General features: G+C 38.6%; 1 protein-coding gene across 2 annotated transcripts in view; it reads left to right on the top strand.

The window, feature by feature from the left end:
* alk (ALK receptor tyrosine kinase) overlaps window positions 1-25,357 on the top strand; it is a 247,612-nt gene that overhangs the window by 80,133 nt on the left and 142,122 nt on the right. For both annotated transcript variants that reach the window (XM_015036882.1, XM_015036881.1), the window contains exon 3: window positions 10,300-10,504. In XM_015036882.1, the coding sequence (XP_014892368.1) occupies window positions 10,347-10,504 (158 nt within the window). In that variant the 5' untranslated portion in view covers window positions 10,300-10,346. The remainder of the gene's footprint in view (window positions 1-10,299; window positions 10,505-25,357) is intronic.

Raw genomic sequence — 25,357 nt, forward strand, 5'->3', positions numbered from 1 at the left:
TCTTAGTGCGTAGCGGTTCCAGGTGGTTTGTCTAGAGGATGGTGGGATGCATATGATGAAGCCGTTTAGCTCTGCTAGATTGGGAATGGGAATATCAGGGCAGTTTGAAACACTTTGTGAAAGCAATTAGGAAATGCTCTAGTAAACCAAATACATCCCTTTAAGTTTGTGAATGGAAAAACATCCCAGTTAGTTTCTGTAATCAGCAGTGTGTTGGGTAAATTTCATTATCCAATGCGAGTGCATGACATTTAAGGTCTGTCCACTACAGGTACATCTCAATACAGAATAATATTAAAAAGTTTGTTTTACTTTAAAAATACAGTTTAAAAGTGAAATACATAACCCTTTTTTTTTTTTTTTTTTTTTTTGCTGGATTTATATAATATTCTAATTAACTTAGAAACTAAGTTTTGGGTTTTTATTAGAGTTAGACTGGAGGATTAATTGTTAGGTTTATCTTCACATTAGGATGGACATGGCTGTTGTTTTTCTGTGAACTTTTTGACCTTGTTGTAATGATCTAGAGAGAAGGCAGAGATGATCAGTAATCATTAGCAGTGCAATTATGTCTGTCATCAGACTAGCTTAGAAATGAAGGGGTTGGCGAAGGACTGAAACATTATTTGTGAATAGAGTGCAAAAAAAAATGGGGGAACTGTAGACAGTGGAAATAAATCATCCACAGAGGATTAAAGTGCAAAAGGAAAATCTACATAGAGCCTTTTAATAAATGGTTTTGGAATTAAACTGTGAACTCCACTGGCAAAAATCATGATGAGCAGTGTTGAAAAATCCTTTGGTCATCTCCCTGTGTTTTGGCCAAAGAGCCAAATATATCACACTAAAGTAAGAAGAAGAGGCCAAAAAGTGTTTAATTTTGGGGGGGAAGTAAATGGTATAGGAAATCTGAAAGTCTGCTAAAAATGTTTAATGAATCCCAACAATAAGCACACAGTCCTGCAGGATAACAGAGGATGCAGAGAATCTACTTGCTCATTGGTTCAGGAAACAACACACAAGGTCATATTTATATTTATGCGTGCATATGCACTGCAATGACAAATATCGGACGCAGCTGACCAGCCAGACCGCAAAACACGAACCAGGACTTAGAGACTAATTAAAACCGAGACATTGTATGAAAATTTGGCTGCAGAGGAATTTTACAGATCCTGGAAAACAAAACCAAGACTCCAAATTCAAGACTGGAAACTGTCTTTCATGTTAACGTTCGTGGTGCAGAAATTGCAAATGGAGCGGCTCGGCAGTGGCTGGCATGTGGCGCTCTTCGTTCATTTGGGAACGGCCCAGATTCTATTATAGCTCTGAGTATAAACAAGGCCACTTAATCAGTCAGCTCGTTGGGCCCACACACTTCATCCCTCAGGCTGAAATCACTGCTAACCATGCTTAAATCGTTACTAAAGCTCTCTCCTTACTTCCTTATTTACTCTGCCTGGAATGGCGACACGTCGCTGAATATCTGAATTTCCCGTCTTTGTTACGATCTGCATTACATAATTGATAGCTGGCTAAAAAATAGCATCAGGGGAGCTGTAGTTTGGTGATTCTTTGTCACCTGGAAAACAGAAATTTACATAATGTAAATATTTTATTCTCATTGTGAAGTTGCAACAAATTAGCGTACACCAAAATGTGACTAATCTCGGGTTCGGCATTTATGGGCATTTAACATCAGTCTGTAACATGCATGCCAATAAGCATTTCACCAGAAGTTTATTTTAAGTTTAGAGATACATATAGCACTCAGCATCATGCTGAACCATCTTTTATAGCTGCAAGTATTTTTGGGCATGTCTACCAGCTTTAGACCCCAAGAGACTGGGATTTTTATTTTTCTTTTCCCTTCCTGCTTTGCATAAACAGCTCAAGCTCAGCCAGATTGGATTGAAAACATCCCCGGACATCTTTTCTCAGATCCTCAATTATGTTCCAATCTGAACATTAACTGATGTATTTTAACACATGAGTACATTTCATTTTAGCTCTGTCTGCATGATATCTTATATTTGTGTTATCTAATTAGTTTTCTGTGAACTGTGTTTTAAAATATAGTTTTCTTTTATCTTTCAAAATTTTGAATCTAATGAACAAACTGTTTAATATGAATGCCTTCAGGTACTGCTTTAACCGAGTTTTTCTTTCTTCCTACATAAGAGTCAAAGCACATAAAATAAGGCTCAAAAGTAATTCAGGTTTTTGTAATTGTACGCAGGATGTTGTTTTTAAATAACTGGAGAGTTGAATCTACAATGAGCAAAAATGCCTCTAAAAATGTTTTTCAATAATTTTTTCAGTCATAAATTAGTCGTCCTGCAGCAAATACCAAGGATAAAATATTGGAGCTGTGACTGTGGGAAGCAGCCTTGTTCCACATTCAGAACCGGTTCAACCACAGTTTTGTCATTTTCACAGTTTTATCAGTTTTTAGGAGCTGTGAGAGGTTTCTGCAGTGCATCATTATAAAATTATTCATTCCCATTCCTTTAACTACATCTGCTCTGCTCTTGCTTCACCAGAGCAGAGCTGTTCATAAATGTAAATGAACTAGATAGGTGGAAGTTTATTACCTTAAAAAGTAAAAAGGTTGCTGCTACAATTATTTGTGTTGAATATAAGCAGCTGTACCAAACTGCAATTAATCAGCTTGCTGCATTCAGCAGAGAATTTACTTGACCGGCTTTTGAGACGCCTCTTGCAGTCTTGCTGTTGTTGCTGCTCCAGGGTACAAGTAGGTGGTTAGGAAATATGTTTTTGTTCATGGAGTAAGAAAGCAGCAGAACAGTGAGTCATAAGAAATTGAAATGTGTGAACAGAATTCTTTCCATAGGAAAACAGTACTTTGTTTGGACCTAAATTAGTTGCCTGTGAAAGTAATGATATTTAACAAGCCAACATGCTTCTCATGTTTTCCAGTTTTCATTTTTAATAGTCACTTTCAGATAAACCTTTCAGAAACTTTTCCCAGAAAACCCAGCTTGTACGACCACCCAAAAAACAATTACGTCATTGTCAGTCAGGATCTACTAGGCTGATGAGAGTTTGTCAGTGATACTTGACAGAAGGTTTCCAATAATTCTTCAAAAAGTTAATTTATTTCAGTACCATGATTCAAAAAATGAAGCCCGACTGCAGAGGCTGAAGAGACATGATAAAAATAGAGAATCTACGTGAGATGATGTGGATCCCCAAACCATCACTCACTGTGGAAATCCGACACTATCCCTAAAGCAACTTGGGTTCTGTGCCTTTCCTGTCTTCCTTCAAATTCTGTGACATTTATTTTTCAAATAAAATACAAAATTCCCTTTCATCTGAAAGCAGGCCTTTGGGTGACTGAGGTAGAGTGCAGTCCATATATTGCCCAAGGTAGGACAGTTCTGACATTCTCCTTGGATCAGGTTTGGCTTAGCACAGAGGACGAGACACTTGTAGTCTATTCTGTAGATACATCTGTATGTATCTGAAGATACACACAGTGGCTCAAGCACTGAATCCACCTGCAGGCCACACATTGTAAATCTCTGCTTTACTTCAAAATCCTATCACGGCCAATAATATCTCAGTTTCTTCTGCACCCTTTTCTACCACATTTGTCTTTCCACTCAACTTTCATTAACATGCTTGGATACAACACTCTGTAAACAGACATTTATAGGCAATGCACTGCTGTGAAGTCAGCAGTGTTTCCCATAATCGCGTGGCTCGGATAGCAGAACATGTCTCTGAACTTATTTTCTGTAAAACTTTAGGTTTAATTTTAGGTTGTCATTCGCTGCAAGCTTTAACCATCAAAAACAAACCCTTGAAATATATCACTCTGTCAGCAAGTTTTGTGCTTGGGTACCTTTTTAAGTTTACTTTTTAGTGACTATTGAGATGACCCTATGCATGCTTCCGCAATTTTTCAGTGACTAAATGGGGTTTTTTGTTGTTGTTGTCGCTTAAGAATATTTCGATTTATTATTATCTGACATTTTTCTGTGGGTTTTAAAGCTCTTTGACATTCCATTAATAGTGAAGACATTTTCTGGCTTAAACATCTAAACTGGGTATCAGCTCCCTGTCCAAAGCCTGACCAGTAGCGTCCCATTCTTGGCTTAGCTATGATGTATATTTTGGGAGTTGTGTATAATATGCCTCTGTGGGATGTGGGAGTTAAATAAGTAAATATTTTTTATTAAGCAATCCAGATATGTTTACAGATTAGGCAACATTTAGAGATTAAGTTAGTTCCAAATTTAGCGACTGGACGGAGGGACAGACTCAATAAAGTCCCCCCTGAAACTAGAGTTAGTCTGTCTTTTATAGGAGAGCAGGAAACACACCTACAGTTCTCCATGTTTGGCACCACTGTGTGTGTATATTGGTCCTCCGAGCTGCGGTCTTTATCCCTACATGTCCATATATGGCAGCCTGCAGGTGTAAATTATGTAGGCCTCCCCTTGAGTGTATTACTGAGGTGTAAATATATAACCTGCTTTCAGATACTGCAGGTTGATCTTTTTTTCCTTCTTTTATTTTATTTTTTTACTTCTTTTACCCACCTGCCTTTTGAAAACTGACCTCGGTTTTTACATCAGTTAAAATGTGAGGAGTTTCGTGACTCCAGGCCCAAAATTTAAATGTCCCAATCTTTGAGCCACTCAATATCAGATTTTTCTTGTTACACTCTCCTCTGCCATAATGGAAAAGATACAGATCATCACCAGACTGTCCATGTATCCCTGGAAGGAGTAGCTTTTGGAGGACACTTTAATCCCAGGCTTTATTTTAATGGCGGTGTTCTCGGGCAGAACTGGGAGAATCATCATTCCTTGTATGACAAGCAAACCTACACAATGATGTCTCAGTGTTTGCATGCTAGTTCTCTTATTTTCCTTTTCAGACAAAGTAGGAGTCATCAGAAAAATGACTTTCCATTTGGCATTTGTAAACAAACCATTTGCTATCCATGTAATTAAACCATGAGGCATCAGTGTGTCGCTTGTTGTGATACATTCATGAATTGTTGAGAAAAGTGGCTACAAAAATGCTCAAATTTTAAGTAATTTAATTAAAAACATTTATATTACACCCTATTCTCATTTCTTTATATTCCTATCTCCATTCAGGCCCAATATTCTCCCAAAATACCACTGATCAAAACTAAATTATAGTGAATGACTTCCTCCTAATAGATTCAAATCATGGGAGTTAAACAACCACATTTCCTTACAACAGACTGTGCACAGTAGTATGAGCAGAGTGTAGAAAATTACTTTAGACATCCTGTTGTGGAACATCTCTCGGCAGCCGTCAGACTTTGATGTTTTTCGTTGACAGAATCATCTTCTTTGCTGCCCACTCTCACCACAAGATCATTGTCTGAAAGTTACCTTTCCCTCTTTTCATGCAGACCCACACACATCTACCTGCAGCCAACACTGAGCAAGCCATGCACTGGTGGCATACATGGTGGTCAAAAAATGATCCTTTCATATGATCAATACTAAAAAAAAAACACCATTTTAAAAGATCCCTGCTTGTGTTAAAATCGGTAGTTTAACCTGTCGTCTTGAAGTTCGTTCAGCTTCAATATTCTTATGAGCTTTCTACATGGGTGGCTGTTTTGATACAGCTATATTTATAATACAAGTTGGTTGAAATTACTGCAAAAGAAATCTCTTCATGACTGAACGCATGCAACAAACACCAGAGAGTTGGAGCTGAGGGGAAACAAAACATTCAAGTTTAAAATTTCCAACCAGGTTCTAAAAGTGCAACATCTATTATTCCCTTTGAAGATTAAAACACGACTGATTTATCAACTGAAATTGTGCCTCTCCAAAGCTCTCCCGGACCGTTTTGATATTACATTTTTAAGGGGAGGTCAAGCTGAAAGCCGGCAGATTCCCAACCGAGCAATTGATGCACACCTACAGAAAACACCTGTTGGTACCAAACTATGAAAACCGCTCGGTTGGAGTACACTTTTGGAGAAGAAACGACTATTATTAGACCATCAAAAGATAAAGATGGCTTTTTACCAGCTCACCTACATCTGTTTTGTGGTGTGAACAGAATCTCTGAGAGAAGAATGAGAGCTGCGATTGAGAATGTGCGGTAGCCAAATATTTGGAGCCCCAGAAGCTTGTGCTGGCCCTGAGTTAATGCATTTTGCTGTAAGAGGATTTGGCAGCAAATACATTTTGAATGGCTTGTTTTTCTTCTTCTTTTAGCCTTTCAGTTACAATTTTATTATCTGAGCAAACTTTCCAACAGTTTTTTGACATAGAATTCAAGAACAGGCCAAGAGCCATGACTGATTGAATCTGTAACAGAAAAATGTTTACTGTGTTTTTTGGAAGTGAAAGACAACTTTACTTTGAGATGAAGTTATCTAGTTTTTGTTATTCTGAAGCTGGCTTTGTTTTCCAGGGCTTTACATTCAAGTAATATTTTTGGAATGTGGCTGATGAGTTCAGTCTTTAATAGGCTGAGATTCTATTTCATTTAATTGTGAGGCTCCAGTGGGAATCCAGTTCCAAAGTGAAAGGCGTACTGAATGCTGAAGAAAATGGCAGCTGCTTCCCAGGTCCTCTGCCAGGGATGTGAACCTAATGAAAACGCTTAAGTGAAGCACTTTTGGGAGAGGGAGCGAGGTGCAGGGGAGCCAAAAAGGTTGTTTGCCCAGGGTGCCAAACAGGCTAGGACCGCCTCTGTGTGCCAAAGCACACAGAGGCGGTTTGCTTTGTGATTGAAAGCACCAAGCTCTGCTGGGCAGCAGTATCCACAGGTGACGCTGAAGCAGAAATCTACTAATGGAATAAAACAATTTGCTCCACAGTTTGCTGTTGAAATTTGCACCCTGTGGTAATTGCTCCAAAAACAAGTGTTTCCACTCTTTATTAAAACCGAAACACAAGAGTTAATGGGTCTTTGCCCCCCTGCTCCAGCACCCCGCAGGCTGAGTTTTAAAACCTTCCTGTCAAATTGCTGCTAGCTTTGGAAGAAAACATTTGGCCCTGGTGTTCTGCAGCCTTCACCAAACTGTCTCCACTCTCTATTAGAGGGATGCAAATTAGGCATAACTGGAGCACTCTAATTTAGGGGCCCTGAGATTGTGAAGTTATTCAGAACCTCACAGGATAAAGAAATGTGGTGGTTATCAGGCCAGGATAAAAGTAAAAAAGAAAAAAAAAACACTTCAAGAAAAATGTGAGAACATACACTAACGGCTTCTGATGCCTCTCCTGTTTTTATAATGACGTTCACTGACTCTTGCTTCAAACCGCATGTGAAATTCAGATCTCTCTGTTGATTAACATGCAAGAAAGTTTATAAATAAAAGAAATTTGAGCCAAGGCATTAACAGCTTATGTACAGGAGGAATAAGCAGTATATTTACAATAATGTTTCCAACATCCAATAGGGTAATGTAGACCAAGTAGAATTGTGGAAAAGTAAAAAGACGTTAATATTTAGAGTGGCACCAATCAGACTTTTGTGGCACCCCGTAACAGTTTCCATACTGATTGGTGTTAAATATTAACGCGGGTTGTTAGTGCATTGATATGGTATAATCACTGACTAGCGAAAGATTTTAGATGTTTCTAATTAATGTTTCCAAGTGATCAAATGTTGATCGCTTGGAAACAGCTTGGACATTAAATGAGAGAAACCTTGGAGCTGTTGATTGCGGTCAGAAGAAGATGGACCACATTGTGACCTGAAGCTTTGTTGAATGGCTTTTATTTCATGGCACCTTAGAAAACAAACAGATCCGATTAATAAGCAACAATATATAATCAGTTTACCCCAGAGTATATTTCAATTAAACAGATTAAAATTTGATCTGAGTCATAATACAGTGCAGTCAATTGTTGTCTGTTATCCCAATCAGTGACAAGTTTCCTAAGGAACCAAACTGATTGTTTCGAGTCACTGCCCTTGCAGCAGTCCTCTAGATTAAAGCTCGATTTGGAGGGTCTGATTATTGTTTTTTGCTCATTGGATGAGACTTGTTCAGAATTACTGGCTGTCAAAATCTGAGGGTGGAGTTGCTAATTGTATGCCCACATTTGTTTAGTTAATCTGTTTTTTTTATACAGTCTTCATTAAAAGTCTTAAATGCTTATTGTTTAAGCTGGCTGTGGTGCTGGATACGTGTCAGGTGGAACTTTAACAACAAGGTGGCACTAGAAACTGCATATATACCGTTCATATATACCTTCTGAACTCTAAACTATATGAATTTCCTAAATCAAACAAACTTTATTTTTTGTGTTACAGTTTCTTTTGTGTAATGGAATGAAAACAAAGACAGAACATAAATTAAAATGAAAACAAACAAACAAAAACGTTTTTTTTTCTGTAGCACCACCGTCCTGTTCATAGCTTTTTGAAAAGGGACACTTAATCTGGATTATAAACCCTACATACGAAAAAAAAAAAAAAAACTGATGATGAAAAAAGGACAAGATGTCCTTCAAGAACACAATCCACAACTTAACATTTACACTCATAGTCAAATGCTTAGAAAACACAGCTTTTGAGATATGCTAAGATGTAAGCACATACATAAACATAAAGTTTAAAACAATCACAATGCAATTCTCAAACGACAAACAAATAACATTCTTTGAAAAATCTTTATGAAATAAATAAATAAATTTAAAAAAATGAATGTCCAAGCCCATAAATGCAGTGAGCAGAGGGAGTGTATTTCAAAATGTTGGTGCTACAAACTGGAAAGATTAATTCTGGGTCTGAGATTTACCACCAGGCAAATTTGTGCAAAGGATCTAAGCATCTAGGATGAAGAGGACAGTTTCAGTTATCCAAGGCACTTATCCATATATTGCTGCAACAGTTAGAAATGACATTTTTTGAATACATTTAAAATTGTGTTACAGCCTGAAAGTCATCTAAAGGTGATTTGGAAAAACCGGCAAAAAAAATCTTTTGGAAAAACAAAGAAAATAGAATAATTTTAAATGCAGCTTTTAACAGCAACATAGGTATGTCTCTTAGATTGTAAAAGCAGTTCTGATTTGATTAGAATGACGCTCAAGTAAAACATGACTCTTGACAAAAAGAAACTCAACTCAATTGAACAGAGAAGATATTGCTTAATTATTACAAGTAATAACCAAAACATATTATCTGCACTGAACCGAGGAAAACTGTCATTTAACCCTCAATTTATTTCTAGCTAGTTATTAAATTGGGCAATTTTGGAATCTTAAAATGAGTTACAAGAATTTAATGCAGAACTGACTGAGATGTTCTTATAACTGCCAAAACATTGGAAATGAAATTATCTTAGTATTTAAAAAGAGACGTTCTGATATTTATTCATCAAATATTTTCTCTATGCAAACCAAAAGTACCAATGCTTGCAGACTTCTAGGTGAGGTGAGCTTTGCTCAGAAGTATCAAAGCTCTACTAGTAATAATCATTGCCTGCTTTGTGTATTTATTTTCTCTTATAAATACAATCACGCAAGACTCATCCAACAAAGTCTGTTTAGCAGTAAGAGATGTAAACTTTAATATTATCTGACCCTGTGGAAGCTCATATTTCCATTATCCAGAGGCTAAAGTGCAGTCACGCAGTCTGGAAATGGAACCAATATAAAAACAGAAGAAATACATTACATCAACCCCTTTTGGAGAGAACAATTCAGTTTTATTTCTCTGGCAGTGAGAGCATCTCATGACCTTCATACACATGCAGGGATGAACTACAGCATCACCAGGAACGGCTCCTGTGAGTCATACAAAATGGGTTTTATTTTCTCTTTTGCATGTTTTCTCCTCATCAAAAATACTCTGCGGAGCAAATAGAAATTGCATTTTCCCTCCTTTTAACTTGAAATTCTTTGTGCTTCCACAGACGTGCGCCTCTCTGAATCTAATCAGCATCCTGCTTGATTGAGCACTATAGTTCAAAAGTCAGATAGAATTTGCTTAAAAACTTTAAAGAAAATTTGCTTTGATTTTTCACCTGCAACATATTCATTCCCCCCCCCCCGCCAGAGTGCAGGATACATTGACTTTTCATGCATTTTCATTAAGGGCTACTTTGAGCAAGATTTTTAAAAACGATTTCATACCACACTCCATCTAAATTCTTTACAGCTTCGTGTTCTTGAAATTGAAACTTTTAATAAGCTTGAGGTTTGAAGAAAATGCAAATAAGCTCTCTAAAACTTTGCCCTATGTTCTCAGTAAGACTCTTTCTTCCTAAAACAAGTTTTCACCCTGAACCTCTTGTTCGATATCTTCCAGGTCAGTTCCTCTGGGTTAACAGCTCAGCGTTTGGAGGTCCCTGGGTGATGAGCCCCTGGCTGTGGGGGAGTGAAGGGCCTTGCAGCCTGGACATGGCTGTGTTTTTCCACCCCAAACAAAGCGGACAGTACACGGTTTGGGTCATAGAACGAGACAAGCCACCTGTCGCTGCCTTCTCCACCGACGCTCTGCCACGCATCACAGGGTAAGTTAGCTGGAGGGGGGGTTTTAATCGGAAAAACGCGATACATGTTGCACATCTGTCCAGAATCAGACTCATACAGGTTTAAATGTGGTTGAATGCAGATGTACTCTCATGGGAAAAACTCTTTACATGCTTGCTGCATCCGCGGGAATTCACAGGTGTAGCAGCAGCCAGGCGTTGCTAGTCAAATGCATTTGATTGGCTGATCTTCAGTTAATCAAGTGTGGGTACAGCAGGAGGTTTTAGTCTTTTGCTGTTTCTGAGAATATTGCATTGGGTTAATCACACCTGTGTTCAAAATTTTCCAAATCTTTTTGTTTTTCATACAGGAAACTAAACCGCAACAAGAATGACAAGAAACGCCAATCTTTAACATATTGCTAATATCATTGTTAGAGGGTCAGTTTTTTTGAGTCTAAAATGTGCATTTGACCTTGAATTGTTCTATGAAATGAATATGAGATTTAACGGAAGAGTGTTTTATAATGAAGTGATCAAAAATAAGTAAATAAATAAATTGATTAATAATAATCTGTGTTCAGAAAATATGAATAAAAACATGCTTGTCAGAATGGACACATTTAAAGGCTGATTTAAAGGTTCTTAAAGATCGCAGTGCTATATTTCAAATAGTTTTTACTTTAACAATGTGGACGTATATTGTAGGTTAAGGTTCCAATAATCAATTATTGCGCTGACATTAATATTTTTATTTTTTTTTCCTCTCTGAACTAATCCCTTATTAGCACCATATCTGTGTTCCTCTTCTTTGGGCTTTTCATTGAGATGTGAGCCTGACCTTTTCTCTTTGTTAAGATGAATGTGCTTTAGATTATAGCTTGTAAATCAGCTGTTACATTTTTGTTTCATGCTGTTTTCGTGTGTAATCTCCAACAGCATCGGACTCGAGTGGAATGTCATGCTCTGTGCATGTCCTGTCTCTTTAAGCATTGGTTTGCTGGGGAGAATGCTCATTAACATTTATGTGGTTATGCAAGCGTTCAGGCCTCTGAATGCTGTTATGGGAGAGTAGCAGGGATGCGCTCATTACGCCTGTGACGAATTAGACTGTGCATTGTGTTGGCTCTCATTTGTAGTCAGCCACTGCCGCCCACCCACACCTTCTCTGCCAGGCGGAAACTCACACGAACACATTTCTGCTCCGATGGGAGGATGCCTGATTTATAAAAAATGTAGACAAAAACAAAAGCCAGGAGAGTCGCTCGCACACCTTTAGAAGTAAAGCTTTGGGTGCTAATTTACTTATCTTTGCATCAAATTTCTGTCCTTTGTTTTGACATGTTTGCAAAATTAAATCAATAAGGTGTTTAGCACAGTCTGGAATACATTGTCCCAAAGCCATTCAGTGTGAACTGCAACTATTGGATGCTAAAATGAAGCATTACATTTTTTTTTTTTCCATCACACATTATTTATATGGAGTGCACACATTTCAATCCTGCAAGGTCAAAATTCTGTTTTGTATTCACACTTTCTTTGTTGGAGTTACCTGGGGGCTTTGGCGTCTTCCTGGTTCTCAAAAGGTGTGGCTGTAAGGGCTGAGGTGCCCGAAGTGCTGCTGACAGCCTCGTTGGACTAGAAAATGAGGCTCCAAAAAACTCTTTTGGAGAGTCATTGTGTATTTTACAGGCACACAGTGCCATTTTTTTTTTTTTTTTTAGCACAGTGAAGTAAGTAACTGTTACCTCCAGTTGTGTCGTTGTCAGCACTGATCTCCGGAGGAGAGTCGGTGCTCCATCCAGCCGAGCTCATGCAGAACATTTCAGCTGGATTTACAGGAGGACATTTGCCTGGGTCTGACGTCCTTGTCCGGGAATGTTTCTCCTCGCTCCCTTCTGTGGGTTAACTCACTGGCTGCCTGAGTTAAGTTAAGTCCCACAGATCACACCCGTTAATGAATGCTCTCCTCTTTTCACAACATGCTCTTAAAGTTTGCCCAGGTTAGGTTTTTGCATCTTGAGTTACAAATTGCAAAGGAGATATTTTGATCTTCTATTTGTTTGTTAAGCCACCTGTAGTTACACCTTGTCGGTTTATTCATTCGAGCGCCATGATTAACTACACCTATCCGAGGGACTCTAGGGTGACACACAGAAAGAATGTCCACCATATGACTGTCTTTGTCTGCTCCTTTAACTATGGGTTGGGATGAGGGGGATTATACAGCGTTCAGCAGTAGCAGAAAACAGATGCAAACATCAAATCAAAGAGATATAATAAAACCAACCTCAATACAACACCTCTCACCCTAATCTCGGTCACCTCATGCGCTGGGGGAACAATTTGTGAGACTGAGAACAGAACCCGCAAACTTCAGCTCAGTACAACAGCATAGGATCAGCGCCGGTGGAGTCGGGGGGACCCGGTTGAGGCCTGCAGGCCTGGATGCTGGAAGAGTCCTGAATCAAAGCTCCTAGGGTTGGAACTTGGGGGGGATTTCCTCATGTGCGTACAGGTGCTCTGCTGCAGCCCCGCAGCTTCTGGGTCTCTTTCACGTAGATCCAAGGTTTTGTTGATCCATCTGGGTGTCAGAGGGACCTTATGGAAGGAAAAACCACCTTTTCTCCTTTTGCGGCAGACTTTTAAGCATCTTGACCTGAGCCTGCTGAAAGGTCATGCTCACATCACAGTCTTGACTTTTTTCTATTTTTGTGCTGGTTACAGTTCATGTTTTGGGCCAAACATCTGTTCAGCCTCGCCTCTCGTTCTCACCAGACGCTTAGCAGGCTTTACCTCACCCTACTGAACTCTCAGCAGTGATTTAAGGTCAACTGTTGCGGTCAGCACTTTAACTGAGATTACAGGTCACACGCAACAAAGTGAATCATTACACAATACTGATTATTCATTTCAAAATTAATCATTTCAGAACATGTGTTAGATATATATCAAGCCTTCTATTAAGGCTAAAATCATCAGTACAATATTCATTCTTAAGTCCAGTAACATCAATTTCCTGGGCACCAACAGATTACATGACAATCAGAAGTCCTCATGGGGAGAAGGCCGACTGTGACTCCAGATTCTTCGACATAAAAATACTGTATATATGAAGCATATCCTAAAAGAAGTTTGACTTTACAATCCTTGTAATTTGTAATCTGTCTCTAGCTCCCACTCTTTCTGACACTACAAATTCAGCATGACATCACAACTTTCCTTCTCGTTACACTGTTAACATTGTTCCTTGTAGCTTTGCACTGAGAAGTAATTTAAATGATAAGCTCAGCAGAGGCGAAGTTCCAGCAGGTGTTTGCTTATTGCTGCAGGCTAGTCTGAAGGAGCTGAGGGGTGGTGGTGTGAGGATGGGCTGCTGTGTGAGGTGGAAGCTCAGCTTGGAGACTGCAGCTCACTGACTGCATCAAAGCAACACTCTGGATGTGTGTTTAATGAAGTAATAACATTATAACATGGTGTATAATGCAAAAAAGGCAATTTTACATAATCATCCTCCTCGCCCCTCATTTATTAGTGACTGTCTGCAGGATATGGTGTCAAGGTGAGATAGTTGCTAGCCAAGGGAACAGCTAATGCAGTAAATTTTTCACTCCAAGTGCAGCATATCTGTCTGATCAGGTATCTTGCTTATCTGCTCATCTTTTTCAATATGTTACACAGTGAAAGTCAAAGTCTACAATAAAGTGAAGGAGCATGTTTTCACTGTGCTAGTATGCTTTGAAATGACTCTCTGACACTTTTCTGCAGATCGGGATTTATCGGACTAAATATAACTTGATCTGGCTATATTTTACCTTTATATAATTAAAAATAAAGTTCTACCAAAACCGGACAAATTCTTGCGTTGCTGCAAAGCATTTGCGGCTGAAACTTTTAAATGTCACTGTTTATTTGTTCTGACACGCTAAAATGTACAGAAAGTAAAAGCACATTTCTCCTCCTTCTCCCCTCCAAACAGCCTGCAGCCTGTCACAGTCTGCCAGCAGAGCATACTGTGTGAATGTTGTTTGTCCCAGAGGCAGCCAGTGGCAGAGTAAAAAGTAAATCACCTGCTGCTCCCTCAGGTTAGACGGGGATCCTTTAAATTTTTTACATTTTAAATATTGTTTTGAGCGTTTGTGTCAACAGCTTTGCACATTACTCATGTAGCCAGGGTACAAACGTTAAAATCCTGTTCATGTAACAATATAAAGACTATGCTGTAATCCAGAAAAGATTCCACACTGGTGTTTTTAGCTAAGTGATATTAAATCTTTAGATGAGGTTTTAAAAGGATCAAACATTCTTGAGTGCACAGCGCTGCCGTTATCTATAATAATGTATAGAGTAGACTCGAAAAAGATAAAAAAAATAACTATGTATGAACTGTAGCTGGGTGAAAAATTTTTTTTTCATTAAACCTTCATTTCTTGTAGATATATTCCCTCTTCATACTGAGACCAGGAGGCAGATGCAGCATGCCCATTCAAATGTTGCGTGCAAACTGGAGAATAGAGTAAGAAAAGTACCACATAGGGAACAACAAAGCAGATGGGAAGGGCCGGCCCCCCCCCCCCCCCATCGCCTCCCTCGCCCGCCCCTCCCCTCGATTGCCTCTTTCTGCACCATTTTGCAATGTGCTTCTGTTTTTTAGCTGATTCAAACGGAAGAAAAACTTGCATTAGGAGAATGACTGGTAATCCTTCTCTTTTTTATAGTTATTTAAAATGTGCACATTAGTGTAATTAGCCAATGTTTTACAAAAAATCTCGACCTGCCATCTGTCATTTGAGCCCTACATCCCTTTTTTATTCGTCTCAGATCAACCTTAGCAAAGATAAATTAGCAAGTTATTTGTGTGAGTGCACTGGTGCACATGCTTGCAGGTGTGAGGGGCGAGTTGAGCACTTTCACTTTCAGCGCTTCCTATTTTCACTGTGGGAGAAATTATTTAGCTCTATGTTTCCCTGTATTATCCATAAGTTTAAGGCCAAATAAAATGAAACCAACAAACACTTCTTGTCGACCAAAACGAGGATTATCTTTCAGTTTCAGGCTTGATATGGGGCCTGTGGGACACCGTTTAGTTTAAACTGCACAGAAATGTTCAGCTTACCTGCAGACAAATCCTGTTCTTGCTGTGCGTAGCCTGTTAGCTCACTAATGAGGATATTTTATTTCGGTTTCCATTTTTGCTATTTTTGCCTCAAAATAAGTGGGGGGAAGCCATTGTTTGACATTTGCTTTGTTTTACTGAGCCAAAACTACGACTTATGTGCTTTTACACCTTTAATAAAAGTACATGTCTGTCGTATCTATTTTGCTTAAATTATTATGCTTCCTTATGCCTCTTTTGATGAGCCTTTTCAGGCAGCATTCTACGTTTCTGGGGAGAAAATATAACAGCATGTCTGCCTGAGTCATTCACTTAGCTGAATATAAAAGGAAAGAGAGTTTGGACTCTAATGGTGCATTCACACCAGCCCTGTTTGCTTTAATCAAACTTTGGTTTGTTTGACTTTAAAATCTGGTTTGTTTGGGAAGGTGTGAATGTTGAATTAAAATGACATCTAAAATTTGACATCTCTCCATTTTTGCGAAGGAGGAAATAGCCCTAATTGTCTCGTTCAGAGGTTTTTGTGTCATTTTTGTAGATGTATTCCCTCTTCACACTGAGACCAGGAGGCAGATGCAGCATGCCGAATCATGTTGCGTCGGATTTTTGGTGCAGTGCCACCACAGGTGAGGGGGTGAACAAATTGCTCAAGATTGTTGGTTCCTTTGACACAGAAAAAATTGTGGAGAGGTTTGAGACAGCTGTAAATGTCTGAGTATTTACCCTCTTACAGATGTCTTTTGACTATATGCTGTTCCATTTAGTTACCAAAACACGATAAACACTGCATATCACTGGACAAAACACCGTCTGCAAAACATAGTGGGTTAGGTTAACAGGGTTGATGGAGAAAAAAAAAATGGCGCTAAATACAAGGCAATTTTGGAAATCAAAATCATGTTAAGAGTTTGTAAAGTAGTTGAGACTAAGATCAGAAAATGATCCACACATAAAGCTACAACACAAAGGTTTAGACAGAAACACTATTTATGTTTATCCTGCTCAGGTTTCTTTCATTTGTGAAAAAAGGAAGGTAAAAGAACTCTAGAAATATTCATCCTTGTTATTCCAACACGACACATTGAAGTTGTGGTTTTAACACTTCGATGTGAAACCCAGTCCAATGGAAAAGTGAGGGCAGTCTCTCTCTCTCTTTTTTTTATTTTTTTAAGGAGCTCCATTTCAAAAGATTGCTTCTGTCCCTTTAAGTGTCAGTTTTAGCAACAGAAAGTTTATTGAATGCTGCCAAAATACATTTAGTCACTTTTGAAACAGATCCAGGGCTGGAACTGGTACCGGAGCATCGAGGAGTTAATGTATATAACATCCGTGTGTGCAAATCTCCACGTGTGTAATATCCGACCTATGGCATGTATGTGACAGGTCACCGAGAGAACCTTTACCATATTATGTATTGCAACTGAAATATCATGCGGTGTCTGATTTGTGAGAGAGGTGACTGAAGGTTCACGCAGTGGCAGAATAATGTTCTCCAGCGCCTCCACACCTGATCGTAGACGCCGTATCTCTCCCTGCTTCATTTAGTGTAGTGTTACCTCACACGGCGTCCACCGCTACACATCCAGAGGAACATACAGACTAAGGAAGAGCTTGCTCATCATTTGCACCTGCAATCATTTACTCCTCTCCAGCGCTGCATGCACCAAATGCTCTCACTTCCAGGGTGCATCAGTGTGAGGCATAATGTGATGAGTTTTTGGTGTGAAGACCTTGAATGCACTTCAGCATCGGAGTGGAAAGAGGTTGACATCATTTAAAACACGGCAGTGCAGCCGTATCATCCCAAAACATGATCAATAGCTCCTTTAATGCGGGGGAAGGAGGCATAGGAGGAGGCAAATGTTAGTGCTGAACTTTAAAGTACAGTAGGAGCATTATGGCAAGTGATAAATGATTACAATACTCCCTCGTACACATCCTTGAATATTAAATAAAGGCTGACTCTCGACCTGCACACCTACTGGAAAGATTCCCAGTTTGCTCGCACTTTTAAAATACTCCCAACAATCGCATTAGACCAACCCTTCCCTGATCTGCACTGCACTTCACTGTACTGTATTTTCTACTGATCTTGAAATATTCATCACATATTTTCCTCACTTTAATTTTATGTTTTGTGAAAAAGCATTTACCCTCTTACAGATGTCTTTTGTTTTTGCTGATTGTCAAACCAGTTTGTTTCCAATCATCCAATATATTCTGATATCAAAGAAAAAAACTAGGTAAAACCAAACAAAACAAAAAAAAACTTTTAGTGAGTTAATTTGTTTATTTTCATTATTCGCATCCAGGCCAAAATACTGCCAAACCTATAAGTCTGTTTGACAACATTATTTTGACAGAATACTTTGATGTGCATAAATTAATAAACACATAGGAAACAAGGTCACAGATATATTTTCATCTTTCAGATCTTTCTGTCTGAAAATAGTTACAGAGCCATGTCTTAAAACTCCAGCGAACCCGAGTGAAGGACACAAATCACAAATGAACAATGAACAGTACTCAACCTCTCCAAGAGTGACCCCTCTGCCCAAATTATTCCAGGAGCACATCTTCATCCAGGAAACCACAAAAGAGATAAGATGACTGAGAATTCATGGTTCAAGAGACGAGGCAAATATGTCCTCGAAAGAAGGTTGTCCAAGGAAATCCTGAAGAAGCATCTAGTCATCTATTCACAAACTTAATCTCAAACTTTTGTCATACAGCAAGACAGTGATACAAAACACCCAGCAAGTTCACCTCAGAATTACCTAACAAATGAAGGTTTTAAGGTGAACTAGAATAAAGAATAGAGCTAAATCCAGTGGCCCTAAACAGTTGAAAGCCTTCCTTTTATTTTTAGTAGATGAAATCATTGAAAACATTCTTTACTGATTCAGATTATCTTTGTTTTATTTATTTATGTCTTCTTGTTTTTATCTGAATACTTCACAGTACCGGAGCTATTTTATCTTATTAATGATTTACAAAACACCTAAAAAGAAACCCCTGGATAAATTGCGAGTAAAACAATGTAATGAAGGTATTGAAAAACCTGTCTAAAACACGCTGCTGAAAAGAAAAGCTACAACAGTAAAATGTATATTTTACTGTTATTCCCCTGATGATTGGTGTCCCACACAATGGAGACAGATGGCTTGTAACAAACTGAAGCTGCGTGTTAATTTCACATTAAGCCAGCTATAATCCTTAGAAGTATGAAGGATTACCACTGCCCACAACTTCATTTTTCAATTTACATGTTCATAAATGAAACCAGATGTAGCTTCGCTGACATCACGTCTTTGCAGCTGTCCAATTCTAAACGCCGCAGCTTAGATGCAAAAGAGAATTAGCGCAAACAGAACCCAGCTGCAGTTTAAATATGCTTGTTTGATGCCTTTCATTTTAAATGTGCGTATGTACAATGGGGAAAATACGTTTTTGGTGAATAATTTTCCCGCTTACAAAGAATGAAGAGGCCTGTAACTGTTAAGGTAGATAGACCTCAACTGGGAGAGGCGGTTTCTAAAACAAACCCAGGTTAGCATCAGCGAACCTGATGCTAACCTGTAGCATCAGGTTTGCTGATGCTGTGAAACAATTTTAGGTATAAATGCAAAGGTTTTTGTCGTTTAGACTGTGCGTACACATGGATCTGACCTTTTGGGAAACCACAAACAATCATTTTGGAACCACGTCCCAGAGAGTCACATTTAAAAAAGTCAGTTTCACATTTGCACATGTGAGCCATGTCTTTTTATTTTTTTAATAATAAAGATGATGTCTTAAAGTCTTTTAGAAAATTACCTGTATCTTTCCCTCTCTCCTAAAAATCCCTACAAAATAAATGGCACTGCAACTATTTCATAGTTACTTTTTAAACTTAATGTGACAATCCAATATTCCTTTTTCCCCTCATGTGTAAATATGACGAGACACATGTCCAACATCTGTGGTGTATTTTTATGGAGAACAAACTGAGAATGCTGAAGGCAGCATCTAATGACAAACTTAGACTCCCCCGGTATTTTAGTGCAAGTTACACTGTATGTATCCAACTTGTTCAGTTTTGATGTTCAATGGAGACATTTGTATTGTTCAGCCTACATGTAGAAAAGACAAGAGAACATGCCATTGAATGATAGTGGATGTTTGTTAAACCCAGCAGATTGCAGCAGCAGACAATCGTTTGAATTGTGTTGCCGATTTTGCAGCATTCCCTCGTACTGAGCATGCACGTGGCAACAGTGGTGAGGAAAAACTCTTTTTGCTGGAAGAAAGCTCCAGCAGAACCTACCACAGTATGAGCGGCCATCCTCCATGAGCGACTGGGAGTTTGAGAAGAAAAAGCTGATACAAAAAAAAAATGTAGAAGCCCTCATCCCAGACTACTTTCTATGTTAAAGAAATAAAATGAATGGCTGTAGAAGCACCTTCAGGCTTCAATTAGTAGAAACCCCATGTTTTAAGAGCTATAAAATGAAAGAGTACATACTCTTAGCCAAAGCTTTGCTTAAAAGAGGGGTGGGGTTAAACATTGATAGACAAGAGTGTTTTCTTCAGAAGGAAAACGTTAGGTTGTTGACAGCAGTAGCTCAACTGTTGTAGCTCTTCAGAAAGGTGCCACAGTTTCTTCTTTTATAATAAAATAGCAATTGTATTATTATAAAAGAAACCATGCAGGCAGGGAGCACAAGTGAGTGAATAAAAACTTCAGCTACAAGAGGAATTCTTTTTTTTTTTATTTGATTTGATTGAAACAAAAACAAGTTTTATGAAACTTTGTTTTTAAAAGCAATTATGTGTCATCTTAGCCCACATACACCCAGGAGCTGAAAAACTAAGAACAACGGGTCAATGAGATCATCTGAATTATCATGCTGTTCTTGTGAGAAATGTTTATGTTCACTACTAAGTCAGACAGAAGTGATTATCTGTGAAACAGCACGTAGTCATTCTGCAGAGTTTCCAACAACCACGCTTTTTATGAGTTCTTCGGAGCTAAACTAGCATGAGAGAGATGGGTCACCTCAAGGCTCTCTCCCTGGTCAATCTCTGCATCCATCCCTGGCATGGATGGGTCTCCACTCTTCTGCTTAATGCTCACCAGCGTTGACCTCCACCTCTCTGCGGAGAGCGGTCGCTGCAGGGCCACATCTGATGGGAACTATTCTGCTCCGAATCTGGGAGCGCTGCCAGTAAGAGGACTGCAATTGTGAGGGATCATTAGGAGAAGAGTCCCCTTAGAACTCGAATTTTCGTTTCATTTCCTTTCCTGTTCAGCCAACATTGCCGGACATGAACGGCAGTGTGTGGTGAAACACTTTTTGTCCTCTAACCAAACATTTTTACAAAAGGTTTCTGTTTTTTTTTTTTTTTTTTTTTTTTTTTTTTTTTCTGATTTCTGGATGAGTGATGTCAACATAGTGGTCAAATAGGTTCCCAGGTTCCCACAAAGGTTAGAAAAGTCTGGAGTTTTTGGAGTATTTTCCATGTCTGGGGAATCATGAATTAAAACAGGACAGATAAGGACAGGATGTGAGTAATCTCTGAAGCTGACTAGGGCAAGGGGCAATAGAACAAAAGGTAAAGACAGGTCGTGATGCCTTATAGTCTGAGCATAAAGGAGAAGTTGATCTGATGTGAGGAATCATGCGTCATGTGTCTTGCAAGGATGTGCAGAGCAGTTACCAGTTACATTTCTGTAACAGCGTCACAGCATCACAGAAATGTGGGCAGTCAGAAGGTCACAAAACCACAAAGAGGAACAAAAAGCAGTGAAATGGGATAAATGGATAATGGCCTGTGCTTGTATAGTGCTTTATCAAGTTGAGAACCCCAAAGCACCTCACACTACATTCAATTAAGCAAGTTAAGTTTCCAGACAGCAGAGGCATAATTAAAGGTTATGTTGTTTAGTTGTTTAGGAAAACCCCCAGTAAAAATGTGCTCAAAGGGTCTAAGAATGATTTTTTTTTTTTTTTTTTTTTTTTAAAGTCAAGAATCTGGTAAAAGTAGCAAATGGTCAACAGTAGACAGAAATCTGTGGATCGTTGTGCCTGGGTTAAGATCTGAAGTTGTATTTTAAGCTAATTTTTCGTTTTAGCTTCAGATGTCAATAAGTTGTTGCATAACTCAGGCTTGGTCTTTCTACATCACTTTGCTTAGTTGTATGAACAGCAGTTAATTCAGAACAACCTAATGAATTAAAAGGACAAACCGTTCTGCTCTAATGATGATCTGTTTTATAAAGAGGTGAGAAAAGGATTGCATTGTGATATAATCTTGTTTTGGTATGTTTGTCATGAGGGATTAGTCTTACAAAACAGAGCAATGAACACTGCCAAAGCAGGGGAAAAGAGAAAGGCTTTGCATTTTTGTTCAGATTTCACGTCTTGACATCCTCCTCTCCGTGTATTTCTCTCCTGAGTAGCCTTCTCTGCTATTTTCCTGTTTCAAATGTAAATCAGAGTTGTTCGCAGCAATGGCTACATGCTGTTCCTGCTGGCTTTTATAGCAGCTGTCAGAGAAAGGAAAGGAGACAGCAGCATTATTTTTCACTGACTAATGCATTCTGCTTCAAACATCAGTGGCACAAAAAATGAAATTTTAGAAAAGCGCGCACAGCGCAAGAAGCGCTATGAAACGTGAAAGAGAGGTGACTTCTGACGTCTGCTTGTTTCAGATCTGTTTTCCTTTTCAACACATTAAAATATTAAACAACATCTCAGGAGGGTTTTTTTTGTGTTTTTTTTTGTACAAACAGGCCTGTTTCCTGGACTGTTAGCAGTAATGCTCACAAATCAGTCATCAGAACAGAAGAACTTCAATTTACACTAGAATAGCAGCCCTGTTATTACGGGCTTGTTCAGAACTCAAATGGGTCAGCGAATCACAAGTTCCCAAAGGCATTAAATCTTCATCTGAACCTTCGATCATTGTTTAAAGGGATAGCGATCATTTTGTGTGCAAACTTTTGATTGTGAAGACAACAATAAATACATTTCTGCTATCCTCTCTTTTGTTATTGTGGCATTTAGCAAAAATAAAATATTTTGGCTATTCTACTTCACTTAAACCAACACAAGTTTGATCTGATTTAACTTTCGACAGCGAGAAAAAAACAACAACAACAAAAAAACAGTTGCTGTTTCATTTAATTTCCACTCAAACCTTTTTAGTAGGAGCCATACTCTAAAATTAGATTATTTAATCCTTGTGTCTATTTTTTTCATACGGGAATTTTCTACATACATTTACTCTTATGTGCATAGTTTTATAATCTTTCAGTCATGCTCTGGTGGGAGGTAATGATGGGGCCTTGTCTATTGCAACGGAAATGAAACATTCCCCGCTTCATATAGGTGCTTGCGTTGAAAAAATGAGGCTTACCACAGATGAGTTCCATCTTGTCATCTTCCGCTTGAATACTCGACACTCCTTTTCTTCTCATGCACTCTTCATCTCTTCTCTTCTTCTCCACAGAAAGATTATATAAGTTCTTGTGGTTCTTATTCCCTGACTCTCTCTTGCTCTCATATTTCTCCTCTTATCTATGGATTTCTCATCTTATTCTCCCAAAGTTGTCCTCTTTTCTGGTTTCCCAAAGTTTCGTATAAGTCTGAAGGATGTCTGAGAAGAGTAGTTTCAGCTTTTACTTTTGATAGATGTGTGAAAATGATAAAGCTGCAAATTTTCAAATTTAGCGCCTCAATCATGAGAGCCTCTTCCTTTGATGGTTGTTTTGTAAAACATGGTTGGAACAGAGATTTCTTCTTCTGAAATGCATTTTCCAAATAATCTATCAAGTGCTTCTGAAAAATAAAATAAAATAAAGAGAAATTGGGTCTCTGATGGATTTAGGACATTTAGTATTCAGATTAACTATTATAATAGTTGCTTCATGTGTCTACTTCATGTTTCACAAAGAATTCAGTAGGGATCAATGGAAAGAGCTGGTTTATTTTAGACAGGTATCAACCTGTCAAAAATAAGGTTGATACCTTATTTTTGCATTTGATGAAAATACAACGTTCTAGCATTTTCATCAAAATCTAATTGTTTTCTGAGCGAGAAAGCAGCCTGCATTTATCTAAAGTTTCCCTCATTAAGAGGTAAAAAGTCTTCATCTGAGAAACTTTATAAATTTGCAGCAGAAATCAGCAGAGACTCTAGAGGGGAGAGATATTAGGAACATTTGTTTTATAAACAACACTGTTAAAATGCAAAGTGTTTTTCTTTTACGAGTTTATCAGTGAAATTAAATGTCTGAGAGAAGGCACAGCATTTTGTCCTGGTAATATACCTGAAACTGAAACGTAATGAGTGGGATTACTTTGATAAAAGAAGCAAAACGTTCCCAGACTAATGTGGTACAAGAGTGATAAGTACTGCTAGCCTCAAAGCTAAGCAGGAATAACGAGCACGATGGGCCTCTTGGACATTATTTGGCATCCACAATTTCCATAGGTCACTTGAACTTCTTGTTTGAGTCAACTGAACAAATGACCGCATTACCCAGGCAGGACTCTGGAGGGACTTGCATCTCTTCTGCCTTGGAACAACTTTTGAATCCCCCAGAAAGATCTGTAAACTCCTGGTTGTCTGGATTTTAATCATTTCTCCTTTTACCTTCATTATCCAGTCTCAGATGGGAAGATGATGGATGGGATCAATTTTCCTGGTCCCGTGAAGTTTTTCTTTTTTAACTACAGCATCATCTCTGTTTAACAGATGGGTCAGTGTTAGTTTTCAGAGTACTGACATTTTTCAACAGGTTTTAGTCATATTGTCACCAGACCCTGTTAGTTTTTCAGTTTAATTCATTTTAATCCCGTCACAGAATTTTAATGATTATTTTAATTTGTTGATTTTTTTTCTAGTAGTTTCTGTTGGAACTGGAGTTCCTCATTTGCCTCCTTGTGTTCTCAAAACATCTTCTCCATGTTACCACAGTTGTCTACAGTTGTCCCACCTTCCGTATTTTCCGTACTGTAAGGCGCACCTAAAAACCTTCAATTTCCTCAAAAGCCGACTCTTTGCGCCTTGAAATTCGGTGCGCCTTGTATATGGACCAATATTGAGCCACAACAGGTCTAGCAACTATGTAAGCAGCCGCTGACTTCATTTTCGCCCGTAGAAGAAGAAGCGCGCGGTGCATGCTAGGATAGTTGTCAGAACACTAGTTTGTAATCTATTAATAAAATTTGACCTATTTACCTACCGACCGTCTATAATCAGGTCTTCTGCGGGTCATTTAGCACCACGTTCTCCACCAACATGCTGTGCACGAACGGAGAAGGGTGACCATCGTCTGGCCACGCCCCGGCCCAGTCGCGGAAGGCTCTCCTCGCTGACTGGAGTCAGACTGTTTTGTTCACATTCACTTTAGTGCAGCTCCATCTAGTGGAGGCATAACATAACTCCAGCCTCTACTGTAGCGTCTATTCTATGTGCCTTATAGTGCGGAAAATACGGTAATTATATCATACATTACTATATATTCTCCTCAAAATTATTGTCAAAAATCAATTCATTTAACTAAAACTCTTTTCATTTTGATGTGTGATCATCAGTATCTCTGACTTAAATAATAAATCACCTCAGTATATCACTTTCATTTAATTCAGTTATGTTTCTGTAAAACGAGAAATAAGTCATTATCTACTTAACTCTTTGTAATCAACATCATAGTGGCCCGCCATATCATTTTTATTTATGTATTTATTTATTTATTCATTTATTTATTTGCGTGGTTTCGCTTCTCCGAA

This window comes from Poecilia latipinna, unplaced genomic scaffold (assembly GCF_001443285.1).
Source record: "Poecilia latipinna isolate Pla-1442-1.1 unplaced genomic scaffold, P_latipinna-1.0 Scaffold384, whole genome shotgun sequence".
In the NCBI taxonomy this organism is placed as follows: Eukaryota; Metazoa; Chordata; class Actinopteri; order Cyprinodontiformes; family Poeciliidae; genus Poecilia; species Poecilia latipinna.